The sequence below is a fragment of the Myxine glutinosa genome, chromosome 12, assembly GCF_964187855.1.
Source record: "Myxine glutinosa chromosome 12, kmMyxGlut1.1, whole genome shotgun sequence".
NCBI classification, from domain to species: Eukaryota; Metazoa; Chordata; class Myxini; order Myxiniformes; family Myxinidae; genus Myxine; species Myxine glutinosa.
The window spans coordinates 108,554,152-108,580,773 of NC_136272.1; the positions used below are offsets into that span (position 1 = coordinate 108,554,152).

A 26,622-nucleotide genomic window follows, 5' to 3' on the forward strand; every position below is an offset into this window, starting at 1 on the left:
TGACCACCCGACCGACTTACCCAACCGAACTGACACAACCGACTGACCTGACCGACCGGACCGACTGCCCCAATTGAACTCACCATCCGACCGACCCCAACACAACTGACTAACCTGACCGACTGAACTGACCACCCGACCGACCCAACACAACTGATTAATCTGACCAACTGACCCGACAGAACTGACCACCCGACCCAACCGACTTGACTGACCTGACCGACCCGACTGACCTGATCGACCTGACTGACCTGACTGACCCGACTGACCTGACCCAATGAATCTGACACGACTGACCTGACCGACCCGACTGACTGACCCGACCGACCCGACTGACTGACCTGACCGACCGACCCAACCAATCCAGGCGACTGACCTGACCGACCCAACTGACACAACTGACTGACCTGACCCGACTGACACAACCGACCTAACCCAACTGACCTGACATAACTGACTGACCTGACCAACCCAACTGACCTGAACAACCAGACTGACCCGACTCAACCGATCTGACACGACTGACCTGACTGACCTGACCGACCTGACCGACCCGACTGACTGACCTGACCGACCCAACCCAACTGACCTGACACAACTGACTGACCTGACCGACCCAACTGACCTGACTGACCCGACACAACCAATCTGACAAAACTGACCTGACCGACCCAACCGACTGACCCGACCCAACCAATCCAACCGACTGACCTGACTGACCCGACTGACACAACCGACTGACCCGACCCGAATGACACAACCGACTGACCCGACCCGACCAACTGACCCTTGACCTGACTGACATTATCTCACCGACCATCTGACTGACCAATCATCTGTCCATGTACTCTTCTGTACGTGATATTTCAAAAACAATTGAACATTTATCTTTCATATTGCAGATATCTATTCCTCGTGCCATTATGTTAACCTGGTTAGATCACGGTTGTGATTGGCGGAATTATATATTGCCATGGCAACCATCTCGGTAACATGGCTTGTGTACATGATATTTCAGAAACCGTTCTTATCTTTCATATTACGTACACAGATATCTATTCCTCATACCACCCAAAAGGCGGGGGACCTGGAACTCATTGTTGAGAATAATTCGCCGATGACTTGTCTGGTTTCACGAAGCTTGGAATCCTTATCACCACCGCAGCCATTAGCCGGATTTGAACCACCAATCTCTAGAATGTCAGTTCAATGTCCTTACGCTTGGTCATCACAGTGTGCAGGGGAATAAGCCAGCAACCCAAACTACCACAGAAGCAGACATATTCAATTCCAATTACCGACTTATTTACAACACCATGTGCATGCCTTGGTCAGCAATATGAATATGCCCTTCCACAGATGTGAGCCGGTGTCTTGTGAGTTGTGTGCCGGTGTCTTGAAATGAATTTCGATTCCGTTTTGTAACTTGGGCTGTGTACTACAAAATGGAGCAAGAACAGGACCGAAACCTTCACCCTCTCATGAAAACAGCACAACATTCAAACTTCACTTCACATGGTATATAGCCATACCTCAGGCCTCGCTTCCATGCTCCTCCCCCAGCTCATGCATGCCCCGCCCCTTTCATACATGCCCTGCCCCTTTCATATGACACCCTCGGGGCGTTGCCCCTTGATGAGACACCGTTTTGTTAATCCTCGCCCTATCAGATATGGGAAGGCTTTAGGCCTGTTGACCTTTATACCTGTTGTTGGGTTTGTTTCTGCAATCAGTGCCCCCAATTTTTAGCTCACCTGGAACGAAGTTCAGGGGAGCTTATGCGATGGCGTCATCCGTCCGTCCGTCCATCCGTAAACACTTGAAACTTCTTCTCCGAAACCGCTGATGGGATTGCGGCCAAATTTGGCACAATTGATATTTTTTGTGTTGTGACAAAAGTTTGTTCATGGCATTAAAAAAAATTGGGGACTAAGGGGGCCTACTGGGGGTCAAAGTGGGTCCAGGTTTGACCCCCTAAAATAAATATTTGCTTTCTTCTTAGAAACTACACAAACTATTTCAATGAAACTTCACCACAACCTTCATCACCCGTGTTGTACCAAAGTTTGTTCAAGGCATTGAAAAAATTGGGGTCTGAGGAGGTACACAGGGTGAGAGGGGGGAAGGAGTTGCCCCCCGAAATAGGTATTTTTTTGTTTGTTTGTTTAAATTCTTATGACTATGTTAGTATGATTCTACCTGCTGCTCTGTCTTCCAGCAACCATTGAAATTGGTTTAAAATACCTTTAGTCAGTGCAGTATACTGTTTATTCAATCAGGTGAGCACCAGTGGTATTGCCCCTATGTTTTAAGGTCATAATCTAGTTGTGCACATTTTAACATGTTTCACCAAACCTAGACTAAGGTTTGTCTGATCAGAGCGAAATTGCGCTCCCTAGATAGCCTCGAGAAAGGTGCATTTACGCTTATTTTACGTCATACACTTCCGGGTTAAAGGTCAAGGTCAAATGGCAGTCTGAAAACGAATTGGCGTGTTTTTTACCAATGCAGAATCTCAAAGAGTGCTTGGTCTTCCAATACGGTCTTGCTTCATAATAGTGTACCTGCACTGAAGTTGTGCACCTGATATTTGATTGGTGTCCTTGACCTATTTTTTCGGATTGTGACCTTGTGACAAAAATTTGGATTGTGCCAAAAAACACTTTTTCTGATCATAACTTGAATAATTTTCCTCCGATTTTCATGATGTTGAGTTGTATGGATGGATTAATTATAGATGGTGACACATTTTCTTAATCTACACTATCTATCTATAATTCCAGTAATCTCTGTATGTGTGTTTGTTTGTTTGTTTGTTTGTTTGTCTGTGACCGCTGTTTCTCGACAACCACGGGTCCGATATACTTGAAACTTGCCAGGTATATTGCTGGGGACCCGAGGATGTGCCTTTTCAAGGTTTTAAATTAATCGCAGAAGTAGTTACCGAGCTATGTCCAAAAAACGATTCAACCAATCAGAGAGCAGCGAGCTATCACGTGTGCCGAACGTGGCGAACAGACTCTGCCTCGGATGGCACATTTGAGAGCGTATTCATTTATTTCCCTTCGGCAAACTATGTTGGCGCTATGTTGGCGTTAAACGATGTTTTAAAACTAATTAAAACTAATTTGCGATTCTTTCGCTTTCCTGCGATATGCGACCTTCCGGAGCTCCTGTGAGAGCGTGCGCCATTACGGATAGTACGGGTACGGGCATGCCATATGTTGGCGTTAAACTATGTTTTAAAACTAATTAAAACCATTTCATGTAAATAGAGGGGGGGGGGGGGGGATTGTCACTGTACTCGCAAGCCGTTCGCCGTTCGCTTTGGCGTTGCGAATGGACCAAAACATTTCATGGACCAAACCATTTCATGTAAAGCGTTCGCCGTTCGCTTTGGCGTTGCGAATGGACCAAAACATTTCATGGACCAAACCATTTCATGTAAATAGAGGGGGGGGATATAATTTTAGATATATATATAGTACGGGCATGCCCTAGTCTATCTATAATTCCACTAATCTCTGTGTGTATGTTTGTATGTATGTTTGTATGTATGTTTGTCTGTGACCGCTGTTTCTCGACAACTACCGGTCCGATATACTTGAAACTTGCCAGGTATATTGCTGGGGACCCGAGGATGTGCCTTTTCAAGGTTTTAAATTAATCGCAGAAGTAGTTACCGAGCTATGTCCAAAAAACGATTCAACCAATCAGAGAGCAGCGAGCTATCACGTGTGTGCCGAAGTGTGCCGAACGTGGCGAACAGACTCTGCCTCAGATGGCACATTTGAGAGCGTATTCATTTATTTCCCGTCGGCAAACTATGTTGGCGCTATGTTGGCGTTAAACGATGTTTTAAAACTAATTAAAACTAATTTGCGATTCTTTCGCTTTCCTGCGATATGCGACCTTCCGGAGCTCCTGTGAGAGCGTGCGCCATTACGGATAGTACGGGTACGGGCATGCCATATGTTGGCGTTAAACTATGTTTTAAAACTAATTAAAACCATTTCATGTAAATAGAGGGGGGGGGGGGGGGATTGTCACTGTACTCGCAAGCCGTTCGCCGTTCGCTTTGGCGTTGCGAATGGACCAAAACATTTCATGGACCAAACCATTTCATGTAAAGCGTTCGCCGTTCGCTTTGGCGTTGCGAATGGACCAAAACATTTCATGGACCAAACCATTTCATGTAAATAGAGGGGGGGGATATAATTTTAGATATATATATAGTACGGGCATGCCCAGAGAATTATAGACTATAATTCCACTAATCTCTGTGTGTATGTTTGTATGTATGTTTGTATGTATGTTTGTCTGTGACCGCTGTTTCTCGACAACTACCGGTCCGATATACTTGAAACTTGCCAGGTATATTGCTGGGGACCCGAGGATGTGCCTTTTCAAGGTTTGAAATTAATCGGACAAGTAGTTACCGAGCTATGGCGATTTAGCCGTTCGCCGTTCGCTTTGGCGTTGCGAATGGACCAAACCATTTCATGTAAATAGAGGGGGGGGGGGGTTCTGTGGTCGTTGCGAATGGACCAAACCATTTCATGTAAATAGAGGGGGGGGATTGTCACCGTACTCGCAAGCCGTTCGCCGTTCGCTTTGGCGTTGCGAATGGACCAAACCATTTCATGTAAATAGAGGGGGGGGATATAATTTTAGATATATATATAGTACGGGCATATATATAGTACGGGCATGCCCTAGTATCTCTAAATGTTGGAGGCCAAGGTCATATGTTGGTCCGAAAAGAAAATGGCCGTCATCAGATCATGCATGGTCTTACCCTTGGGAGGGTTGCTGGCACCCTAATAAAATTACAAATTTCTGCGCACATCACCTTCAGTCGAACGTCAAGCGTGGCCAGCCAATTCGTGACAGCCTTGGGACAAAAACTTTCCTTGGGACAAAAAAGAAGAACCTGACCCCACAAAAAAGTGGGAGTAATTGGGCCCATTTTTTCATTGTCATGAAGAATTGATATTGGGGGTAGAAATGCAAGGTGCGTTTTGGATGAAGTGATTATATATTCTATATTATCCATATATGACAACATATATATATATATATATATATATATATATATATACACACTACACGACCAAAAGTATGTGGACACCTGAATGTCACACATCTCATTCCAAATTCATGGGCATTAATATGGAGTTGGTCCCCCCTTTGCTGCTGTAACAGCCTCCACTCTTTTGGGAAGGCTTTCCACGAGATGTCGGAACATTGCTGTGGGGATTTGCTTCCATTCAGCCACACGAGCATCAGTGAGGTCGGGCACTGATGTTGGGCGATTAGGCCTGGCTCGCAGTCGGCATTCCAATTCATCCCAAAGGTGTTCGATCGGGTTGATTTCAGGGCTCTGTGCAGGCCAGTCAAGTTCTTCCACACCAATCTCGACGAACCATTTCTGTATGGACCTCACTTTGTGCATGGGGGCATTGTCATGCTGAAACAGGAAAGGGCCTTCCCCAAACTGTTGCCACAAAGTTGGAAGCACACAATCATCTAGAATGTCATTGCATGCTCTAGCGTTAAGATTTCCCTTCAATGGAACTAAGTGGTCGAGCCTGGACCATTAAAAACAGCCCCAGACCATTATTCCTTCTCCACCAAACTTTACAGTTGGCACTGTGCATTCAGGCAAGTAGCGTTCTCCTGGCATCAGCCAAACCCAGATTTGTCAGTCTGACTGCCAGATGGTGAAGCGTGATTCATCATTCCAGAGAACATGTTTCCACTGCTCCAGAGTCCAATGGTGGCGAGCTTTACACCACTCCAGCCGACGCCTGGCATTGAGCATGGTTATCTTAGGCTTGTGTGGGGCTGTTCGGCCATGGAAACCCATTTCATGAAGCTCCCGACGAACAGTTGTTGTGCTGACGTTGCTTCCAGAGGCAGTTTCGAACTCGGTAGTGAGTGATGCAACCGAGGACAGACAATTTTTATGCGCTACGCACTTCAGCACTCAATGGTCCCGTTCTGTGAGCTTGTGGCCTACCACTTCGCCACTGAGCTCTTGTTGCTCCGAGACGTTTCCACTTCACAATGACAACACTTGCAGTTGACCGGGGCAGCTCTAGAAGGGCAGAAATTTGACGAACTGACTTGTTGGAAAGGTGGCATCATATGACGGTTTTATTATTATTATTATTATTATTTTCTATACAAGGTCGAGGCTCATGTAGGAGCTAACATTGATCACAAAAAAGACAAACTTACACATAAAACATAAAAATATGATAATGGGAGTGGGAGAACAAGATGGAGAGCAGGGACTTCGGGAGATCTGTGGGAGGGAGAGGGCTTGGTGGGGGGTGGGGGGAGGCATGGGACGGGGGGGGGGGGGCGAGGGGTGGCACGTTGAAAGTCACTGAGCTCTTCAGTACGGCCCATTCTACTGCCAATGTTTGTCTCTGGCAGGGGTTCTTAACCTGTGGTCTATGGACCCCTTTGGGGTCTGTGGATGGGCTTCAGGGGGTCCGTGAACCAGGCGCATAAAAATTATTTAAAATGTATTTTCGCTGGCCGAGAGGTACAATTTTTCATTCACGGCTTGGCTTATTTGGCGAATATTTTTGGCCATATGAATGTGGTAAGTCTTTCGATTCAAGGCCCTGCAGTCACCATTATGGATGCTGCTTAAAACCTACAAGCTCTTTTGGCCAAGCTGCCACTGTGGAAGAGGAGATTGGAGACAGACAACGATGCAATCTTTCCAATGCTGGAGGAAGTGCTTCTGCAGGATGGAGTCGAGAGAGACAAAGCCTGACTATTTATCTGCAGACAGAAATGTGCAGACACCTGGAAACACTGCAGAACTCTTTCGAAGGTTACTTCTGCTCAGATGACCTTAAAGTTCAAAACGTGGATTCGTAATCCTTTCCTTGCTGATATAAACTGTATTAATGATGCAGACCTTGCCAAAGATGACCTCATTGACCTGAGGACAAAGGAAATGATACGACATGAGTTCAACTCGAAGAGTCTTGGAGAATGTTGGTGTTCCTTGACACAAGCCTACCCTCGTCTGGCAAAGCGAGCGGTGGGAGCTCCGATTCCGTTTGCAATCACATATCTTTGCGAGTCCGGATTTTCAGCACTTGTTACCATCAAAAGGAAAAGTAGAAATCGATTGGATGTCAAACATGGCATGCGTGTTGCCTTGTCAAAGACCACTCCCCAATTTCATCTTCTTATTGAAGCCAAACAACAACAGCCTTCTCACTGAAATGTACTTTTGAGCAGCATTGAAGTTTATTTTTTGTTTAATTTGCACAATTTGGATATATTTCATTTTATTCAGGGAATTGTCATTGATTTTCGCGTGAAAAAAGTGAGATATATTCTTTGTAAAGATTGTTTTTTAAAATTCTGATTATGACGGTATGTGAAGGAAAAAAATTCCTATGCAATAAAATTTATTCATCGTCTGCAAAATTTTGTGTTTATGTGCTTATGTGCATTTTTCTGGGGAGGGGTCCGTAGCTTTCACCAGATTCTCAAAGGGGTCCATGACTCAAAAAAGGTAAAGAACCCCGGGTCTATGGAGATTGCATGGCTGTTTGTTTGATTATATATACCTGTTAGCAATGGGTGTGTCTGAAACAGCCAAATCCACTAATTAGAAGGGGTGTCCGCATACTTTTGGTTATGTAGTGTATATATATATATATATAATGTTAAATATAATATTGTGTGTTGTTGATTGTTATCTCCATATTCGGGTTTCAGAAGCTGGAACGGAGTCCTCAAAGGTCTCGAAGTATCCACCTCCGTTCTGGTGAGGGGTCATGATTCATGGACGAGCTTGTGAAGTTCCTTGTTGTCAAAGTTTATTCCGAGGGCTTCCAACTGGAGTTCATTTGTAGTAGTATTCACAGGGATGGTTTTTAAGTAGGTCCAGCAGTTCAGCCTAGGCATACCTATTGATTGATGACCTGTAAGTCCCAAAACTAATCAGACTTGTGTGATGCCGGCCTACCTATGCGGTGGCACTGACCGAGAGACAACAACAGAGCCTGCAGGTTTGCGAGAACAACTGGGTCAGGAGGATTGCGGGAGTGAAGATAATGGATAGAAGGAGGATGGATGAACTGAGAGAGATTGGTGTGCAGATGAGCTTGACAGGGAGATTGGTGAAATGCCGGGTGAGATGGGCTGGACACTTTGTGTGGATGGGGGCAGAGAGAATGGCAGAGAGCGGATAGGTTGAGGGAGCAAGGTCGGAAGAACAGAAGTACACTACAATTGAGATGGGAGGATTGTGTGAAAGGGTATATGGAGAGGGTGGCGGAGGTTTGGAGGGTGGAGATAGCTGGCTAAGGACATAGGGGAGTGGAGGAGTATCGTGGTCAAGACACGGAAGAAGATTGGTGCCATTTATAAAGAGAAGAGGAGAAGAAGAAGATGGTTTTTAAGATCTCCTTGAGGTTCTTCTCTATCATTCCCATTGCTCCAACTATCACTGGTGCAATTTCGGTGGCACTGACCGGGGGCTCACCTTCACTCACCTCAAAAGCTTCCTTGCTCTTTTCACATCATTTTTGAGATCCTGGTATTTTGGCCATTTTCTTGATTTCTGCGCTGTTTAGGCCAAATTTGTTTGTGTGTGTGTGTGTGTGTGTGTGTGTGTGTGCGTTAAAAAATCATATTAAAAAGAGGACAGGAGACAGGACAAACTGACCTCGAATGAGGCCATTTGGCCCACCATTGCCGTGGTGCACTCTCGGGTTTATTAGCTCACCTGGAACGAAGTTCCGGGGAGCATTTGCGATGGCGTGTCGTCCACCCATCAGTCCGTCCTTCCATAAACACAACTTCTTCGCCGAAACCTCTGATGGGATTGTGACCAAACTTGGCGCAAATGATATTTGTTATGTTGTGATTAAAGTTTGTTCACGGCATAAAAAAAAAATCGGGGTCTAAGGTTGGCTATGGGGGGAGGGGGGTTGCCCCCCAAAATAGTTATTTTTTTGTTTGTTTGTTTAAAGTCTTATGATTACGTTAGTATAATTGTACATGCTTCCCTTTCTTCCAGCAACCATTGAAATTGGTTAAAAATGCCATGATACGGTTTAAAATACCTTTAGTCAGTGAAGTATACTGCTTTATTCTATCAGGTGAGCGCCCAGGGGTATTGCCCCTATTTTTTTTTTGTTTTTTTGCTACAGCTTTAAACATCAATCTTCTTGAAGTTTACTGAAGTCCAAATAACTCGATCTTGATCAGGTGACCCGACTTGTGTGTTATATGTGAAACTGGTCCATGTTGCAAGATATCCCCTTTTTCAGTGGTCCTTCATCGCAGTGACCTGTCCATTTCTCTCGTTCGGGTGAAGGCCTCCTCCATTTGAATCATGTTCTAGTAAGTAGTTCTTCCATTCATGGGCACAAAATCATATGTCAGATAAGATGGAACCATTTCTGTTTTTACCTCCACCACCAAAAGTGTTTATTCATGTGTCTGTCTGACTGTGAGCTTAATATCTCAAAAAGTTATAGATGGATTGTAATGAAACATGGTGGACATGTTGGGTGTGTGACAAGGACTCAATTATTACATTTTGGTGAAGATCTCGATCCGAGAATTTTAAAGTGATTCTTCACCACTGAGAAGGCCAAACACAAAATATACATATATATATATATATTTTATAAACAGGAATCAAATTCCTGCGAGGGGCTAAGTGTGAAAAAAATTCTGACTCAATACGGGACTCGTACCACGGACCTCCATTGATTACGCGTCAACAGCCCACTGCGCTATTGAGTCAGCCGTAATCTCCTCAGAAATTTCCACACTTAACACTGCGAGCTTTATAATGGCCGATGTCTTACGTGCCTGCTAGGCAGACCCCGAATGTGAACGTAAGTATATGTATGCGTATGTATGTGTGTATAAGCAGAAAGGCATTGAAGATTAATTCATCTACAATTTTTATAAACAGGAATCAAATTCCTGCGAGGGGGCCAAGTGTGAAAAATTTCTGACGACCCGGGACTCAAACCCATGGAGCTCATCACTTATGCGGTGACAGCCCACTAATATACTGTATATATATCAATATATCTATATTATAATAGCCGTAGATGATTCTGTCTGTCTGTCTGTCTATCTGTTGGGTGTCTGTCCGGGGTGTGGCTTACTCGGTTTGCAGAGTAGCTCCACCCATAGCTCCACCCATTCTGGGAGTGGCTATAAACAAATATCCACCATTTTATTAACTCGCATAGCTTTGAGTCCTGTTTTGTAGGCCCGTGGTGTCTTGCTCTCCCCCAGTTTTATTTCAAATCAAATTCGATAAATCATTTCATTTTTCACAGTCGCTAACATAGTTTTAGACTCGGTTGAAAAAAAACGGGAAGAAAATCCGATGAAAGTTGCCGTTTATAGATTCTCAATGAATTCTCAAAGGCCTGTAACTTCAAGGCCATTGAGTCTCTCTCACGCCTTTATCTCCAATCTAACTCACCATATGATTTCATTTTTATCGATGGTTTTACTTTTAGACTCGGTGTCAGCAATAATTGAGAACAATCCACACACGCGGGAAAATGCAGAGATATATTTTTTAAAATCGCGTCATGGTGTATCATACACCGCCCAACATGACACCGCCGGCAATGTGTCGATATATATTAAAAATTCGCTTTTGCTTTTCCGTTATGATATATTACTATTTCGTTTGATGATAGTCGTCACAAAAACGTCAACAATGATGCCGACATATATTTCTTCGTTTTTATTTCATTCAACATATTAGCCGGAAGTAAAATATGTTTCAGGAAATTACCGAGAGATATTTCTTCGTTTTTTTTATTAGTTATGTGCGCATACACTTTAAATAGGTTTATTTGAAATCTTTAATTTTCCACAAACATTCCACACACGCGGGAAAATGCAGAGATATATTTTTTAAAATCGCGTCATGGTGTATCATACACCGCCCAACATGACACCGACGGCAATGTGTCGATATCTATTTTAAATTCGATATATCATTTCATTTTTCACAGTCGCTAACATAGTTTTAGACTCGGTTGAAAAAAAACGAGAAGAAAATCCGATGAAAGTTGCCGTTTATAGAACGAAATGAATTCTCAAATGCCTGTAACTTCAAGGCCATTGAGTCTCTCTCACGCCTTTATCTCCAATCTAACTCACCATATGATTTCATTTTTATCGATGGTTTTAGAGTCGGTGTCAGCAATAATTGAGAACATTCCACACACGCGGGAAAATGCAGATATATTTTTTAAAATCGCGTCATGGTGTATCATACACCGCCTAACATGACACCGACGGCAACGTGTCGATACATATTAAAAATTCGATATATCATTTCATTTTTCACAGTCGCTAACATAGTTTTCGACTCGGTTGAAAAAAAACGGGAAGGAAATCCAATGAAAGTTGCCGTTTATAGAACGAAATGAATTCTCAAACGCCTGTAACTTCAACTTCAAGGCCATTGAGTCTCTCTCACGCCTTTATCTCCAATCTAACTCACCATATGATTTCATTTTTATCGATGGTTTTGGACTCGGTGTCAGCAATAATTGAGAACATTCCACACACGCGTATATCAATATCACGATATCTCAAAATAAGTTGTGTTGTGGCCCGATTGAGATTAAGCTTGGTGAAGATCCAGATTAAGGTCCGGCCTATCAGTGGGGGACAAAACTAAACTGTTCAGCCTGGCAGGGGTATGTGCTCTACCAAGTGCCGTTCTAGTTCCTAATATTTCAATCCTTTATTCTTTCGCTGTCTTTACAAACAATCTAACTTCCTCTTTCTGCCATTATTGCAATCAGTGCTTCTGTCTCTTTTTAACAGAATAATCGATATGAGTTTTGAGACCATTGCAGTCATGGTGTTTCTCAGCTTTATAACTTCTCTCATTTACACATGTCTGTTATTAATTTCAGTTGGTTTTCTAATAATTAATTATATGATACTGTCGGCATTTTTTATTCCGTGTCTCGTAATGAATAATGTGCAGGTCACTTTTGTCTTCAGACTAAATGCCTCTTTACAGTATGTACTTGTGTGTCTTTTAAATGTTTTCTTTCTATGTACAAATGATGTCCGGTGGATGTAAACTCTGTAGTTTCATTCTCCTGCCCAAATCACATCAGGCCTGGCCATCTGGTTCGTGAAAGTCTTGGGACAAAAACTTTCCCCAGTCGACCCTCCTAATTTGCAATAATTGGGACTGCTAATGGAGTAGTAGTCTGGGAAGGCAATGGCCAAATATCCAGCACAACCCTTACCAAGAGAGTGCTTCGGTAGCGCCGACACTCTATCAAGAAAGAATTATATGTATATCGGTAAGTATATCTAATAAGTATTTGTAAGTGAGAAAAATTAGTCAGACAAAAAGGAAGTGTAAAAACCTGCTGTTTATATGTTCATATTTTCATAACATATCATAAAAAACAACTATGTACATTTTCGAACGCAGCAGTACGCATTCAAATCCCGCACACTACAAGCTGCCATGATTCAAGGCTGGGGCCCATGTCGGATCGTCTGCGCAATGCCAGGCGGGTGTTTGGATGCAATACCCTCATGCTCCATGGTAATGCAGTGAAGAAGCGAGCATGGGAAAAGACCTTTTGTTAACCATGCATCGATTCAGTACGTTTGTTCCCTTATGCAAAGAAACACTGCCAGGGTGGCTCAATTCCCCGCATCGCCGGCAACGCACTCAAGGTGATAGACATCCGTGCTACATAGCAGCACAGGCTTGTCTACATGCGTATCTCTCTCAGGGCTGTTAGATAGAGCTCAGACAGGCATTCATTTCTGCCAAAAGCAACAGGATCATTTGTTTAACAAAACAAATGATCTCTTCACATCTTAATCCCCATGTTAAGAGAATGTTGTCTATGTGCAATTGTATGTATCGCTGTTTTAGAAAGTCGGGCGTCTTCACGGCAGATCCGAATCTCCCATTTAAAATTTTCCATTTAACTGGTAGCCAAACCTCGGATCACCAAGACATGGTCTCCTGACCAAATGGTAAACGAAGAGGCGAATAGGCATGTTGTTGGTGGCCATCATGAATCTTAGGCCAATATCGGAGCTCGTAAGCGGGCGCTGCTTGATGAAAAGGTGTCGTTTGGATGCTTGTTCCTCACGATGACAATAAGCACCCGAGAAACACTTGGTCCAAGATACAATACATAAAGGTGATCTTACATGACCTAGAGTCTGATGTTTCTGTTGAAGTAACTTGTACCACGTTTCAGGAACACTTTAAAACTCTTCTGAAGCCAAAAAGGTTTCACATAGAAGGGGCATTGTTCCCTACGCCGTTTGCATTAGATATGTAATGCATTGAGATTGCACCAAATGATCAGATTTGGCTCTAAAATATATATTTTTTAACATCAAAAGGTGTCAGTGTAAACACAGATTAAGAGAATGCCTCAATTTATCCACGAAAAGTCAGCATAAAATTTAGGCAAACAGCCAAAAACCATCAAATGGCAAACTCTGAAGGAGAAGATCAGGCCAGTGAATGGCGAACCGGTTTGGGAAATTCAAAAGTTGCCAGCTCAAGTGCCTGCCTTATGGTCACCCTTATGAGGGTCACGCAGGAGACCGTGCAGCGTGAAGTTATGTTGCGTGCAGGAGGAATATGCTTCGACACAACAATTTTAAATACAGTATTTACAATGTGGAAAGTTTACGTCGTCAAATTGGCTTAACGCAAGTTACTTTAAAAAACAACCCAATACTTTTTAGGAAATTCATGAAAAAACGCTTTTTCAATCTATTTACAAAGTTATAAACAGCTGCAAATAAAACACTTTTTTAAACAAATAATACAATCAAGTGTGTACTGTCCCTCTGGCACTGGGCTGGTATGGTATGGCAAGTATAAATACGTACATTTAATGACTGAGGACTTGCTGCTAAGAGGTACAAAGCTATTGCAAGGTATTAAGGCACAAGTAGCACGTCGTGGTCAATTATTTCCTTCTGTCCTCGGGCCATTTACAAGGAGTGAGGGAAATCTGGTGATAAAGTCACAGAAATGGACACAACAGCAGCATCGGTCTGATCTCAAGGCCTTGTGTAGCTTCCAAGGTGAGAAGTTGTGAAACCCCGACGAAGACTCAATTCTGTCCCAAGATCTCCTCAAGGTCCTGCCAATCTTCATTGCTGCTACCCTTTAGAAACGACTCCATGAAATCAGTGCCGGGCGTCGGCCCGGGTAGGCCGAGGCCATTGAGGGATGGATTGGCCTGGTAATAAGAACCGGGGCCTTGTGGTCTAAGCTGTAGTGAAGGGTACACTCCATGTCCAACACTACCCATGGGAGGTCCGGGCCGGCCAGGTACAACCTGATGTGATGGAGTCGATGGAATGGGCATAACCGCTTGTGCCCGGGATGCAAACTGGCCAGGTTGCGCCACGGTGGATGAGAAACTTAAGATCGAGGAATTGTGCATGCCCGATTTGCTCTGAAGCATTTGCAAGCCAGAAAATGCGGCAGGCATGTTATTTCCTGGGCCTTGCGTTAACTGTTGCTGTTGAGGCCAACTTGATGTCATAGCAGGCCTGTTTAGATGTGTTGCAGCAACCTGAGGCCTGATAGAGATGGAGGCCTTTGCAGCTGCTGTTCCTGCAATGAGGTGAGCCCCGTGGCCTGACATGTTTGTGCCTTGTGCCGTGCTGCCTGGCCGAAGGCCTGGGATGCTGGTCTGGTTCTGAGGGTGGCCGTACAAGGGTAAGGCCTGAGCCGAACCGACACTCACAGGGTCACAGTGCAAGGACGGCTGCCCATTTGGCATAGGCATGACAGGCTGCGTTGGCCTCGAAGACATTGCTGTGGTCACAGGTGGAAAAGAAAAGTCAAGTCACAGTTGTGACAGCAGAAAGCTGTCCAATTGAAATCAATACAGACATGTCAAAACTAGAGATAATCTTTCATAATCGCAACAAAATATGTTTATTTTCAACAAGTCTTAGTTTGCTTTATGTTGCTGGTTCTTCTTCAAAACCAAAATCTCTCAATGTGAATCGGCTCCAAACATACATATCCTGGCTCACGATAAACATGGACAGACCATCTCCACCTCCCCCTCCCCCCACCCAACACCACCCACACCCCTCCTTATAGAGGTAAATCTGCTAAAGAAGAGAAAATGTCCATCAAAAAGCAAACCCTAAAAGAAAAGTGCCACATATGTTTAGGTTCATGCTGCTAACACAATAACTACGTCGAAGACAATCGACCAGCTATGTCGATAACGTTTCAACTGCCTAGTGCCAAAAAAGCACTGTCGTTAGTCTATTAATTGTCGCAGCTTTTGGTAACTCCATAAATGATGTTTAAAAAAATAAAAAACATCAAAGCATGGTTGTGTGAGGTGTCCACGCACTAAACGCATTTTCATGTTTAATGATGCTTGGTTGGAAAGTGGCGTGTAGCTCATTTTGTGGTTCAAATCCCCGTGAGCCTTGATCGACTGCGTGCGTGTACAGGGATATCGTGACGTTCCGGGTGCGCGGGGTCAAACGCATCCATCGTTTTTATTTTCTACATTAACCTGTGGCTCTTTGTGGAGCTGGTACATCAATCACGTGGAGGATGAAGATATGAGGAGGCATCGGCGTACTTCGGTGTGACTTACACGGGCATTAGTAGACAACGGGCAACCACCTGTGGTATACCTGGGATTTAAAACCCGGGCTCGTACTATCACCGACCAAGTTTGAAACGCGACCTTCCATGCTCAGCGGACACCCGAACCATTACACCACTTAGTCTGGTTTGCGGAAAGGTTAAACAAATACAGTTAGTCATATGGAGGCCTTGTTACAGAAACCTGACAAGTAGGCCATGGTGATTTCTTGTTTAATTTCCAATGAGTCTTATTGCAGGCAGATGTGCTGAAAGCCAATGCGAAGGTGTTGAGTATTATTAAAAATGATAAACCATAAGTATTGTCACTTTTATAGTTCTGCACATGGCTTCTGCATTATACAGCACTTAACGGCTTCCAGGAAGGTACCCACGGTATATATGAATGCTTACAGCTAATAGACTAATATTGCGTTTGCCATTTGTCAAGGCCTCTTAGCCATAGAATGGACAGGTACTGAGAAGCAAAGAGAGGAATATTGAAGACTAGTATCGTGCGGAAGATATCAGTACACTCTTCTACTACTTAGCGGACATGTGTCAGCCTGTCATCTCTTTGGAGTGTTTTGTTTCTGTCTGTATTTTTATCAATGTGTGTGTGTTTGTCGTTGGTTGTTATCTCCATATTTGGGTTTTGAAAGGTGGAACGGCTTTAAGTATCCCGCTCTGTTTTGGTAATGGATTACGATTCATGGACCAAGTTGTGAAGTTTTCTAGTTCTCAAAGTCTTGTTCTAAGGGTTTCCAACTAGAGTTTGTTTGTAGTAATATTCCCAAGGATGTTTTCTTAAAATCTCCATGACGTTCTTATTTAGCATTTGTGTTGCTCCAATTATTACTGGTACAATTTTGGCGCTCTTCCGCTTTCAAAGTCTTTTCACTTCATTTTTAAGGTCTTGGTATTTTGTCATTTTCTTGATTTGTGCGTTGTTTAGGCCAAGATCGCTGGGTACTGACACCTCAATTAGCAATGCCTGCTTTTCTTTTCTATACCTAAGTTCGATATCCGGTCGCAATGCTTTGTTTTATATGTTCATGCTCGATGGGATCATCAGCTCATATATGAGTATTATGTCCTTGTTTTCAATGATTGCTTTTGGTTCATGTTTCCATTAATTTTCTGGAACTGGGATATTGAATTTTTTTTCAGATGTGCCAGTGCATTAATCTATATACCTTGTTGTACCTTTTGGTGTACAGCTGTTCTGACATGAGTTTTTACATCCCGATAGGTGACTTGCGCTTTCTGTTTCTACTTTGCAGAACCTACACTTGTCCGATTGACTCAGTCCCATCATTTTATTAAAGCTGTTTGTGTAGTGCCCTTAGTCTTGGACATTTATAATGATTTGTTTTCCATCTTAGTTGAGCTGACTTCTTCTTAGACATGCCAATGAGGTATGTGTGTGTGTGTGTGTACGTGCAAGCGTGTTGCTGGCTATCATCTCCATATGTAGGTTTCAAAAGGTGGAATGAAGCCCTCCCAGGTCTCGATATATCCACCTCCATGTGTGTGTGCATTCGTGTGTGTGTGTGTGTGTGTGTGTGTGTGTGTGTGTGTGTGTGTGTCAGTGATTGTTATCTCAAATAGTGGGTTTCAGAAGGTGAAATGAAACCCTGCCAGGTCTCGGATGTATCCACCTTTGTGTGTGTGTGTGTGTGTGTATGCATGCAAGTTGCTTTTGCCTGCTATCCCGACATGTGGGTGGGCCTCAGTAGATGGAACGGAGATTTACTGGTTCTCAAAGTATCTACCTCCATTAGCATGTGTGTATGTGTATGTGTCTGTGCATGCATTCATGCGTATATGTGTATGGGTGTGTGTATGGTGTGTGTATGTGTGTGTATGTGCATGCGTACTTGTGCATGCACATGTGTGTGTGTGTGTGTGTGTGTGTGTGTGTGTGTGTACAACATATGTGCAATATGTCACACACAATACAAGTGTGCAAAACATACCACCACTGTACAACATGTCACATATAACATGTGTATACAATATAAAATGTGCACAATATGTATGTGTATATAACGCATAAAAGTAATATGTGTGCATACAATACACAGCATATGATGTCACACATAACAAAACAAAGCATTCCAAAGCAAACCCAAAGCCAAACGTGCATGAACCATAATCGTGCATGTATACGTAAAAATCACGATGCATGCACGTGTGTGCATGTGCTTGTGCATGTTGCTTCATGTGTGTATTTGCATGCATGCATGCATCACCGCCACTGGTCCTCTTTTTTCACAGGTCCTCCCCACCTCCCTCTCCCCCCCCCCCCCCCTCCTCCGCCCCGTACCACTCGGGTCCACCAAAACACAGGTCCCAGTCCCACTCGGGTCAGCCAAATCACAGGCCCCCCTCCCACTCGGGCCAGCCAAATCTCAGGCCCCCCTTCCACTCGGGTCTGCCAAATCTCAGGCCTCCCCTTACACTCGAGTCCACCAGATCTCAGGCACCCTTCCACTTGAGTCCATCAAATCTCAGGCCTCCCTTCCACTCAGGTCCACCAAATCTCAGGCCCTCCTTCCACTCAGGTCCACCAAATTTCAGGCTCCCCTTCCACTTGGGACAGCCAAATCTCAGGCCCCGTCCCTGTGTGCCCGTCCCTGTGTGCCTGTGTGTGTCCTCCTCGATGGGTTAGAGTCGGTAAAATCCATCAAGCCACGGGTACCTCCCCCTCCCCCATCAGAGGCACCCACGATGCTGTTATATTCGGCGTGTTACTGGATCTCCTGGAGCTCGGTTCCCTGCAGGCATAACATGGCTTAAATGTAGTTGCCAAATCCTGGGCCCTCACTCCCAGCATGACGAAGTTGGAGAAACCCAGGAAGCCGCCGGCCCAGGCCACATATCAGACGATCCACGCAACACCGGGCGCCACGTGCACGGCCCTCCAACCATTAAAGTCGCTGTGCACTCTGAAGTCACTGCACAAGGCACGAATCCTCGATCTTACGCCACCCTCCGACACCCTCAATGGACGGAGCTCCACAGGAGGAGGTCCGTCAATGTCCGGGCCTTCCCACCCGGCAGCACAGGGCCCACAAGTCCCACCAAGCTCCAGAGCCAGGCCCAAACCCCAAACGACCAAACTCCAGACCCCAAACGCACGTCAAACGACGCAATACCGACCACCATCTCGTCCCATCAAAGGTGGCATTCTCAGATCAGTCTTTGCAGTCTTTGAAACTGATTTGCTCAACAGCTCCTGGTCCTCTCCGTCCAGGGTAAGAGGGAGATGGCACAACCGGCAAGTCATGCTGCCTCCTTCGCCGCCGCCATCTTGTGTCATTGGTATCTTCTGTGTGTGTGTGAGTGTGTGTGTGTGTGTGTGTGTGTGTGTGTGTGTGTGGCTGTGTGGGTGTGTGTGTGTTTGTGTGTGCGCACACATGCATGTTGTTGTGATGTGCACATTATTACGCACCCCTCCCAACCATCCCCAACCCAAAAAACATCCCCCAAAAAAGACGAGAAATAAAATAGGAATTAAAGCAGTTCCGCGTTTACACCTGTCATTAGCAGTGCTCTATAGGTATGATAACATGAGCATGATAGGCCTGGACCGTAGTGGATTATTTATGTGTACGTTTTACTTTGCATTCCTTTGCAGCTCAAGGACGCTTGATTGCCCACTCAGATGCTTACAGGTAGAACTTACCAGTGTAAGGGCATGGAGGCTGTGACGCCACCATTGAAGCTGTCAGGGCCTGATCCTTGTAGTGCTGCTGCATTGGTTGTAGCTGCTGTCGGGACAGTTGATTCTCCTGGAAGGTAAATGGGTTTGGATTCAAATGCAAACGTAAAAATGAATGACGTAACTGTCAACAAGACTGCAATTTCCCACAGATCTCATATCATCAAAAGCTCAAATTAATGCGTAACTGCATTTCTTTCTGTTGCCCTCTTCTCCCAAACTCTTTCTAACCTCGACCCACCGAAAGCTGTCGCTGCATGCCGAGTTTCCTGTCCATAGGGGCCGGGCCGGGCAGGGTTGCTGGGAGACGGTTGCCAGGGTAACCAGCTGGCAGGGCTTGGGGCCCGAGGCCTGCTACTTGCTCCTGAAGAGAGAGTGTGATGGACGGCAGGCAAGGCAGAGAGCAGGAGAGCAAGGGTGGGCGGGGAATGTAGGAGTTGGAACGGGGAGGGAACAGACAGGACATTCACAGGATTAGAGGCAGAAAAAGCACGAGAAGTGTATTTTCTGTTCTGCAACTTGTCTGCATCAGAGAAACCATGATGGAGAAAAATAGATCGAGGAGAGGAGTGAGGTCTCTGCAGGCCGAGTACCGGACCGCCACCCAAAAAGTCAGTGCGTCACGTGGGTTCGCAAAAGTCTGTATCAACCAAGGCATCGGACGTCTGCTTTGATATTTTAATGCAGTTGAACTTGAGATTGGTTATTTTTGTTTCAAAAACAAGTTAGAATAGTGTGAACACATTCCGCACCAGAACGATGGTCCACCTGTTGGCAGCGCGATTTCATAACATAAGCAACAGATATACCGGGTCTGACCTCTTCACCAGTACAAAACTGCTGATGCAACTTTATTGTAAAACAAGCCATGGCCAAGTTGGGTTAAACCATCTGGGGGCAGCCTGGATGTCATTCCCCTCTGAGCACCTGCCTCATCGGACTAACTGTGATCCAAGGTTCAAATCCTATGTGTGTAATTTGTCAATTGTTATGCATGTAGCATAGGGTCCTCCATGGGCCTTCGAGACCACAGTAAAATCTCAATGACAAATACCTCTTTAGTTGATGAACCACCTGCTTCCGTATGAATCAGAGGGCAGAATCACCAAGGGGGAGAATGCAAAAGGAGGTCGGTAAAAGGAGCGAGACGCAAACTGTCGAGGGAAGGATAAAGACTTAAAAGAGGAGAAAGAAAAAGAAGCAGAGTGTACAGAGGTACGAAAAATGAAGAATAATACAGAGGTGGAGAATAATGTAAAAAAGATGGAGTTGGAAATAGTATGAGAGAGGAAGAAGAACTTGAACAGATGGTTTGCCCATTCCTTTTCGTGGACGGTGGAGCTAACAGAAAGGTGGTGACCTGGGTCTTGTTGGCTCAGTATGACGGTGATTTAGCCCGTATCCGGAGCGCATACCACGAGCCAGGCGCTGGCAGCTGAGCACCCGCTGCAGGTGCAAGGAAATGCAAAACACAAGCGCCTTGCTCCTCCAAGCATCGGTGTTTCATTCCCTCGAGTGAGCAAGCTCTTTTATTTGCCGTCATCATTCTCTTTCGTCAACTCTTCATATTTTTTTTTTTGATCCTCTCTCCTCGCATCCCTATCGGCTTTTGCTGCCCGATTCATTTCAACCCCATGTTCCAGCATTTTGGTTTCCTTCACCTCACTGGACCTACGAGATTTGTCCTTGCTCCTGCCATAAAGCGGCACCAGAAGCCGCGAAGTGTTTGTGTAAAACAGCACGTGAGCTACAGACAGCCCAAAGACTGGATTATACAGGCCGACATGGCGCCCTGATCCAGTGAGACACCATAAAGCCACGCGCATCAATACTTAATGGGCTGGCTAGCCACAGCCAGGCCTGCCTGAGGCTGAATGAGGGGCACACTTTGTGCTACTGCAGTTGTACAATCTCCCTCTCTCTCGCTGTCTCTACCCCACTCTATCCCCAAAACGATACAGTCAGTTAAATTTGATGCTGGCTGTCAAAAACTCAACATTGAAGCCTCCGTGAGTTGTGGCTGATTTTACTTTTGGGTAGTAAATGGGATGAATCATGCTCAAAAGTTATTTGTGATCAAATGACATCATAAGGAGAAGGATGGGTTGTGGTTTGTTGAGTGAATGTAAAACAACAACGACAACAGACAAACTTCGATCCTCCCTCACTCTACCAGGGATTTTTCCTGTCCCAAATAACCCTCCCCCGAACTTACCCCTCTTTCTTGCAGGTTAATGTCCCTCTCTGCCTCCTCTCCTCTCTTTTTCTGTATGTTCATTCCCTTGCAGTCAGTACGTCGCCTTTCTAATCCCTGTCACTTGACTCATCCATGAGCCTAGATTTTGTGTGCAAAAAAAGACAGTTGTAACTGTTTGCAATGTGCACTTTTAATCAATTGTAGTGTTAAAGTGATGGGACAATATGAAGTAGCCAACGATTAATGTGAGCGGTGCGAAGTGAAAGCACAAATTGCATCATCTCTCAAAACTCGGCACATCGGTTCGTCGCCCGGGAATGGCCATGTGGTCGGTGGGCCTGCACCCTACTTTCACAAGCCTGAGAAGAAAGACTGCTCCTCTAGAATGGGCTCTCCTGGTGTCCAGGCAGCCAAGGCCCTCAAGGTGATAACTGCCTGCTGGGCTGGCTAAGCAAAGCATGGCTATAAATCTTGGCCACAGGCGTCTCGAGGGAGGCGAGCGGCAGGGCAGGCAGGAAACAGAAATGTCTTTGTGTGCTGGACTGGGGTTAGGCGCTAATATATCGTCAGTAACCTTGTATACACCATCAATTGTGTGTGTGTGTGTGTGTGTGTGTGTGTGTGTGTGTGTGTGTGTGTGTGTGTGTGTGTGTGTGTGTGTGTGTGTGTGTCCTTATTTGTTTGTGTTTGTGTGTGTGTTTTTGTTTATGTGTTTGTGTGTATGTATGTGTGTGCATATGTATATGTATGTGTGTGTTTGTGTATATGTTTGTGTGTGTGTTTATCATATGTTTGAGCAGTTTATCATATTGCTTCAATATTTGGCTGTCTGTCCGTCTGTCCGTCCATCAAAGATGAAGAATAACCTTTCTAACCCACCGTGTTCAATTCTAAAATGTTCTAAAGGGCAATTCAAAGGGCTCTAGGGTAATTCTAAAGGGTTCTAAAGGGTAATTCGAAAGGGTTTGAAAGGCTAATTCAAAAGGGTTCTAAAAGTTAATTCACAACGGTTCTAAAGGGTAATTATAATGGGTTCTAAAGGGTAATTCTAAAGGGTTCTAAAGGGCAATTCTAACGTGTTATAAAAGGTAATTCTAAAGGTTAATTATAAAAGGTAATGCTAAAGGGTTCTAAAAGCTAATTATAAAGGGTTCTAAAGGCTAATTCTAAAGGCTAATTCTAAAGGGTTCTAAAGACTAATTCCAAAGGGTTTTAAAAGCTAATTCTAAAGGGTTCTAAAAGCTAATTATAAAGGGTTCTAAAGGGTAATTCTAAAGGGTTCTAAAGGGTAATTCTAAAGGGTTCTAAAAGCTAATTCCAAAGGGTTCTAAAAGCTAATTCTAAAGGGTTCTAAAAGCTAATTCCAAAGGGTTCTAAAAGCTAATTATAATGGGTTCTAAAGGGTAATTCTAAAGGGTTCTAAAGGGCAATTCTAACGTGTTATAAAAGGTAATTCTAAAGGTTAATTATAAAAGGTAATGCTAAAGGTTAATTATAAAAGGTAATGCTAAAGGGTTCTAAAAGCTAATTATAAAGGGTTCTAAAGGCTAATTCTAAAGGCTAATTCTAAAGGGTTCTAAAGACTAATTCCAAAGGGTTTTAAAAGCTAATTCTAAAGGGTTCTAAAAGCTAATTATAAAGGGTTCTAAAGGCGAAATCTAAAGGGTTCTAAAAGCTAATTCCAAAGGGTTCTAAAAGCTAATTATAAAGGGTTCTAAAGGCGAAATCTAAAGGGTTCTAAAAGCTAATTATAAAGGGTTCTAAAGGCGAAATCTAAAGGGTTCTAAAAGCTAATTCTAAAGGGTTCTAAAAGCTAATTATAAAGGGTTCTAAAGGCGAAATCTAAAGGGTTCTAAAAGCTAATTATAAAGGGTTCTAAAAGCTAATTCTAAAGGGTTCTAAAAGCTAATTATAAAGGGTTCTAAAGGCGAAATCTAAAGGGTTCTAAAAGCTAATTATAAAGGGTTCTAAAAGCTAATTCCAAAGGGTTCTAAAAGCTAATTCTAAAAGGTTCTAAAAGCTAATTCTAAAGGGTTCTAAAAGCTAATTCTAAAAGGTTCTAAAAGCTAATTCCAAAGGGTTCTAAAAGCTAATTCCAAAGGGTTCTAAAAGCTAATTCCAAAGGGTTCTAAAAGCTAATTCCAAAGGGTTCTAAAAGCTAATTCTAAAGGGTTCTAAAAGCTAATTCTAAAGGGTTCTAAAAGCTAATTCTAAAGGGTTCTAAAAGCTAATTCTAAAAGGTTCTAAAAGCTAATTCCAAAGGGTTCTAAAAGCTAATTCTAAAGGGTTCTAAAAGCTAATTACAAAGGGTTCTAAAAGCTAATTCTAAAGGGTTCTAAAAGCTAATTCTAAAGGGTTCTAAAAGCTAATTCTAAAGGGTTCTAAAAGCTCATTCCAAAGGGTTCTAAAAGCTAATTCTAAAGGGTTCTAAAAGCTAATTCCAAAGGGTTCTAAAAGCTAATTCCAAAGGGTTCTAAAAGCTAATTATAAAGGGTTCTAAAAGCTAATTCTAAAGGGTTCTAACGGCTAATTCTAAAGGGTTCTAAAAGCTAATTCTAAAGGGTTCTAAAAGCTAATTCTAAAAGGTTCTAAAAGCTAATTCCAAAGGGTTCTAAAAGCTAATTCTAAAAGGTTCTAAAAGCTAATTCCAAAGGGTTCTAAAAGCTAATTCCAAAGGGTTCTAAAAGCTAATTCCAAAGGGTTCTAAAAGCTAATTCTAAAGGGTTCTAAAAGCTAATTCCAAAGGGTTCTAAAAGCTAATTCTAAAGGGTTCTAAAAGCTAATTCTAAAGGGTTCTAAAAGCTAATTCTAAAGGGTTCTAAAAGCTAATTCCAAAGGGTTCTAAAAGCTAATTCTAAAGGGTTCTAAAAGCTAATTCTAAAGGGTTCTAAAAGCTAATTCCAAAGGGTTCTAAAAGCTAATTCTAAAGGGTTCTAAAAGCTAATTCCAAAGGGTTCTAAAAGCTAATTCTAAAGGGTTCTAAAAGCTAATTCCAAAGGGTTCTAAAAGCTAATTCTAAAGGGTTCTAAAAGCTAATTCCAAAGGGTTCTAAAAGCTAATTCTAAAGGGTTCTAAAAGCTAATTCCAAAGGGTTCTAAAAGCTAATTCTAAAGGGTTCTAAAAGCTAATTCCAAAGGGTTCTAAAAGCTAATTCTAAAGGGTTCTAAAAGCTAATTCTAAAGGGTTCTAAAAGCTAATTCCAAAGGGTTCTAAAAGCTAATTCCAAAGGGTTCTAAAAGCTAATTCTAAAGGGTTCTAAAAGCTAATTCCAAAGGGTTCTAAAAGCTAATTCCAAAGGGTTCTAAAAGCGAATTATAAAGGGTTCTAAAAGCTAATTCCAAAGGGTTCTAAAAGCTAATTCTAAAGGGTTCTAAAAGCTAATTCCAAAGGGTTCTAAAAGCTAATTCCAAAGGGTTCTAAAAGCTAATTCTAAAGGGTTCTAAAAGCTAATTCTAAAGGGTTCTAAAAGCTAATTCTAAAGGGTTCTAAAAGCTAATTCTAAAGGGTTCTAAAAGCTAATTCCAAAGGGTTCTAAAAGCTAATTCCAAAGGGTTCTAAAAGCTAATTCCAAAGGGTTCTAAAAGCTAATTCTAAAGGGTTCTAAAAGCTAATTCTAAAGGGTTCTAAAAGCTAATTCCAAAGGGTTCTAAAAGCTAATTCTAAAGGGTTCTAAAAGCTAATTCTAAAGGGTTCTAAAAGCTAATTCCAAAGGGTTCTAAAAGCTAATTCTAAAGGGTTCTAAAAGCTAATTCCAAAGGGTTCTAAAAGCTAATTCTAAAGGGTTCTAAAAGCTAATTCCAAAGGGTTCTAAAAGCTAATTCTAAAGGGTTCTAAAAGCTAATTCCAAAGGGTTCTAAAAGCTAATTCTAAAGGGTTCTAAAAGCTAATTCCAAAGGGTTCTAAAAGCTAATTCTAAAGGGTTCTAAAAGCTAATTCCAAAGGGTTCTAAAAGCTAATTCTAAAGGGTTCTAAAAGCTAATTCTAAAGGGTTCTAAAAGCTAATTCTAAAGGGTTCTAAAAGCTAATTCTAAAGGGTTCTAAAAGCTAATTCCAAAGGGTTCTAAAAGCTAATTCTAAAGGGTTCTAAAAGCTAATTCCAAAGGGTTCTAAAAGCTAATTCCAAAGGGTTCTAAAAGCTAATTCCAAAGGGTTCTAAAAGCTAATTCCAAAGGGTTCTAAAAGCTAATTCCAAAGGGTTCTAAAAGCGAATTATAAAGGGTTCTAAAAGCTAATTCCAAAGGGTTCTAATGGCTAATTCTAAAGGGTTCTAAAGGGTAATTCTAAAGGGTTCTAAAAGCTAATTGTAAAGGGTTCTAACGGCTAATTCTAAAGGGTTCTAAAGGCTAATTCCAAAGGATTCTATAAGCTAATTCTCAAGGGTAATTCTAAAGGGTAATTCTCATGGGTTCCAAAGGGTAATTCCAATGGGTTCTAAAAGGTATTTAAGGCATTCTAAAGGGTAATTCTAAAGGGTTCTAAAGGCTAATTATGAAGGGTTCTAAACAGTAATTCTAGAGGGTTCTAAAAGCTAATTCTAAAGGCTAATTATAAAGGGTTCTAAAGGGTAATTCTAGAAGGTTCTAAAAGCTAATTCTAAATCCTGGGCCCTCACTCCCAGCTTTATAATCCCAGCTAATTATAAAGGGTTCTACAGGGTAATTCTAAAGGGTTCTAAAGGCTAATTATGATGGGTTCTAAACAGTAATTCTAGAGGGTTCTAAAAGCTAATTCTAAAGGATAATTATAAAGGGTTCTAAAGGGTAATTCTAGAGGGTTCTAAAAGCTAATTCTAAAAGGTTCTAATGGCTAATTCCAAAGGGTTCTAAAAGCTAATTATAAAGGGTTCTAAAGGCGAAATCTAAAGGGTTCTAAAAGCTAATTCTAAAGGGTTCTAATGGCTAATTCTAAAGGCTAATTATGAAGGGTTCTAAAGGTTAAATCTAAAGGGTTCTAAAAGCTAATTCTAAAAGGTTCTAATGGCTAATTCCAAAGGGTTCTAAAAACTAATTAAAAAGGGTTCTAAAAACTAATTAA

The 26,622-nt window shown here is 42.8% G+C and overlaps 1 protein-coding gene across 4 annotated transcripts in view; it reads right to left on the bottom strand.

Annotated features, from left to right (window-relative positions):
• Window positions 1-12,410: 12,410 nt before the first annotated feature.
• The window catches only part of LOC137437748 (uncharacterized), a 170,395-nt gene continuing 156,183 nt past the window's right edge, over window positions 12,411-26,622 (bottom strand). For all 4 annotated transcript variants that reach the window (XM_068132324.2, XM_068132327.2, XM_068132325.2 and 1 more), the window contains 3 exons: window positions 19,633-19,755; window positions 19,356-19,461; window positions 12,411-14,866 (listed from right to left, as the gene is read on the bottom strand). In XM_068132324.2, coding sequence (XP_067988425.2) covers window positions 14,154-14,866; window positions 19,356-19,461; window positions 19,633-19,755 — 942 coding nt within the window. In that variant the 3' untranslated portion in view covers window positions 12,411-14,153. The remainder of the gene's footprint in view (window positions 14,867-19,355; window positions 19,462-19,632; window positions 19,756-26,622) is intronic.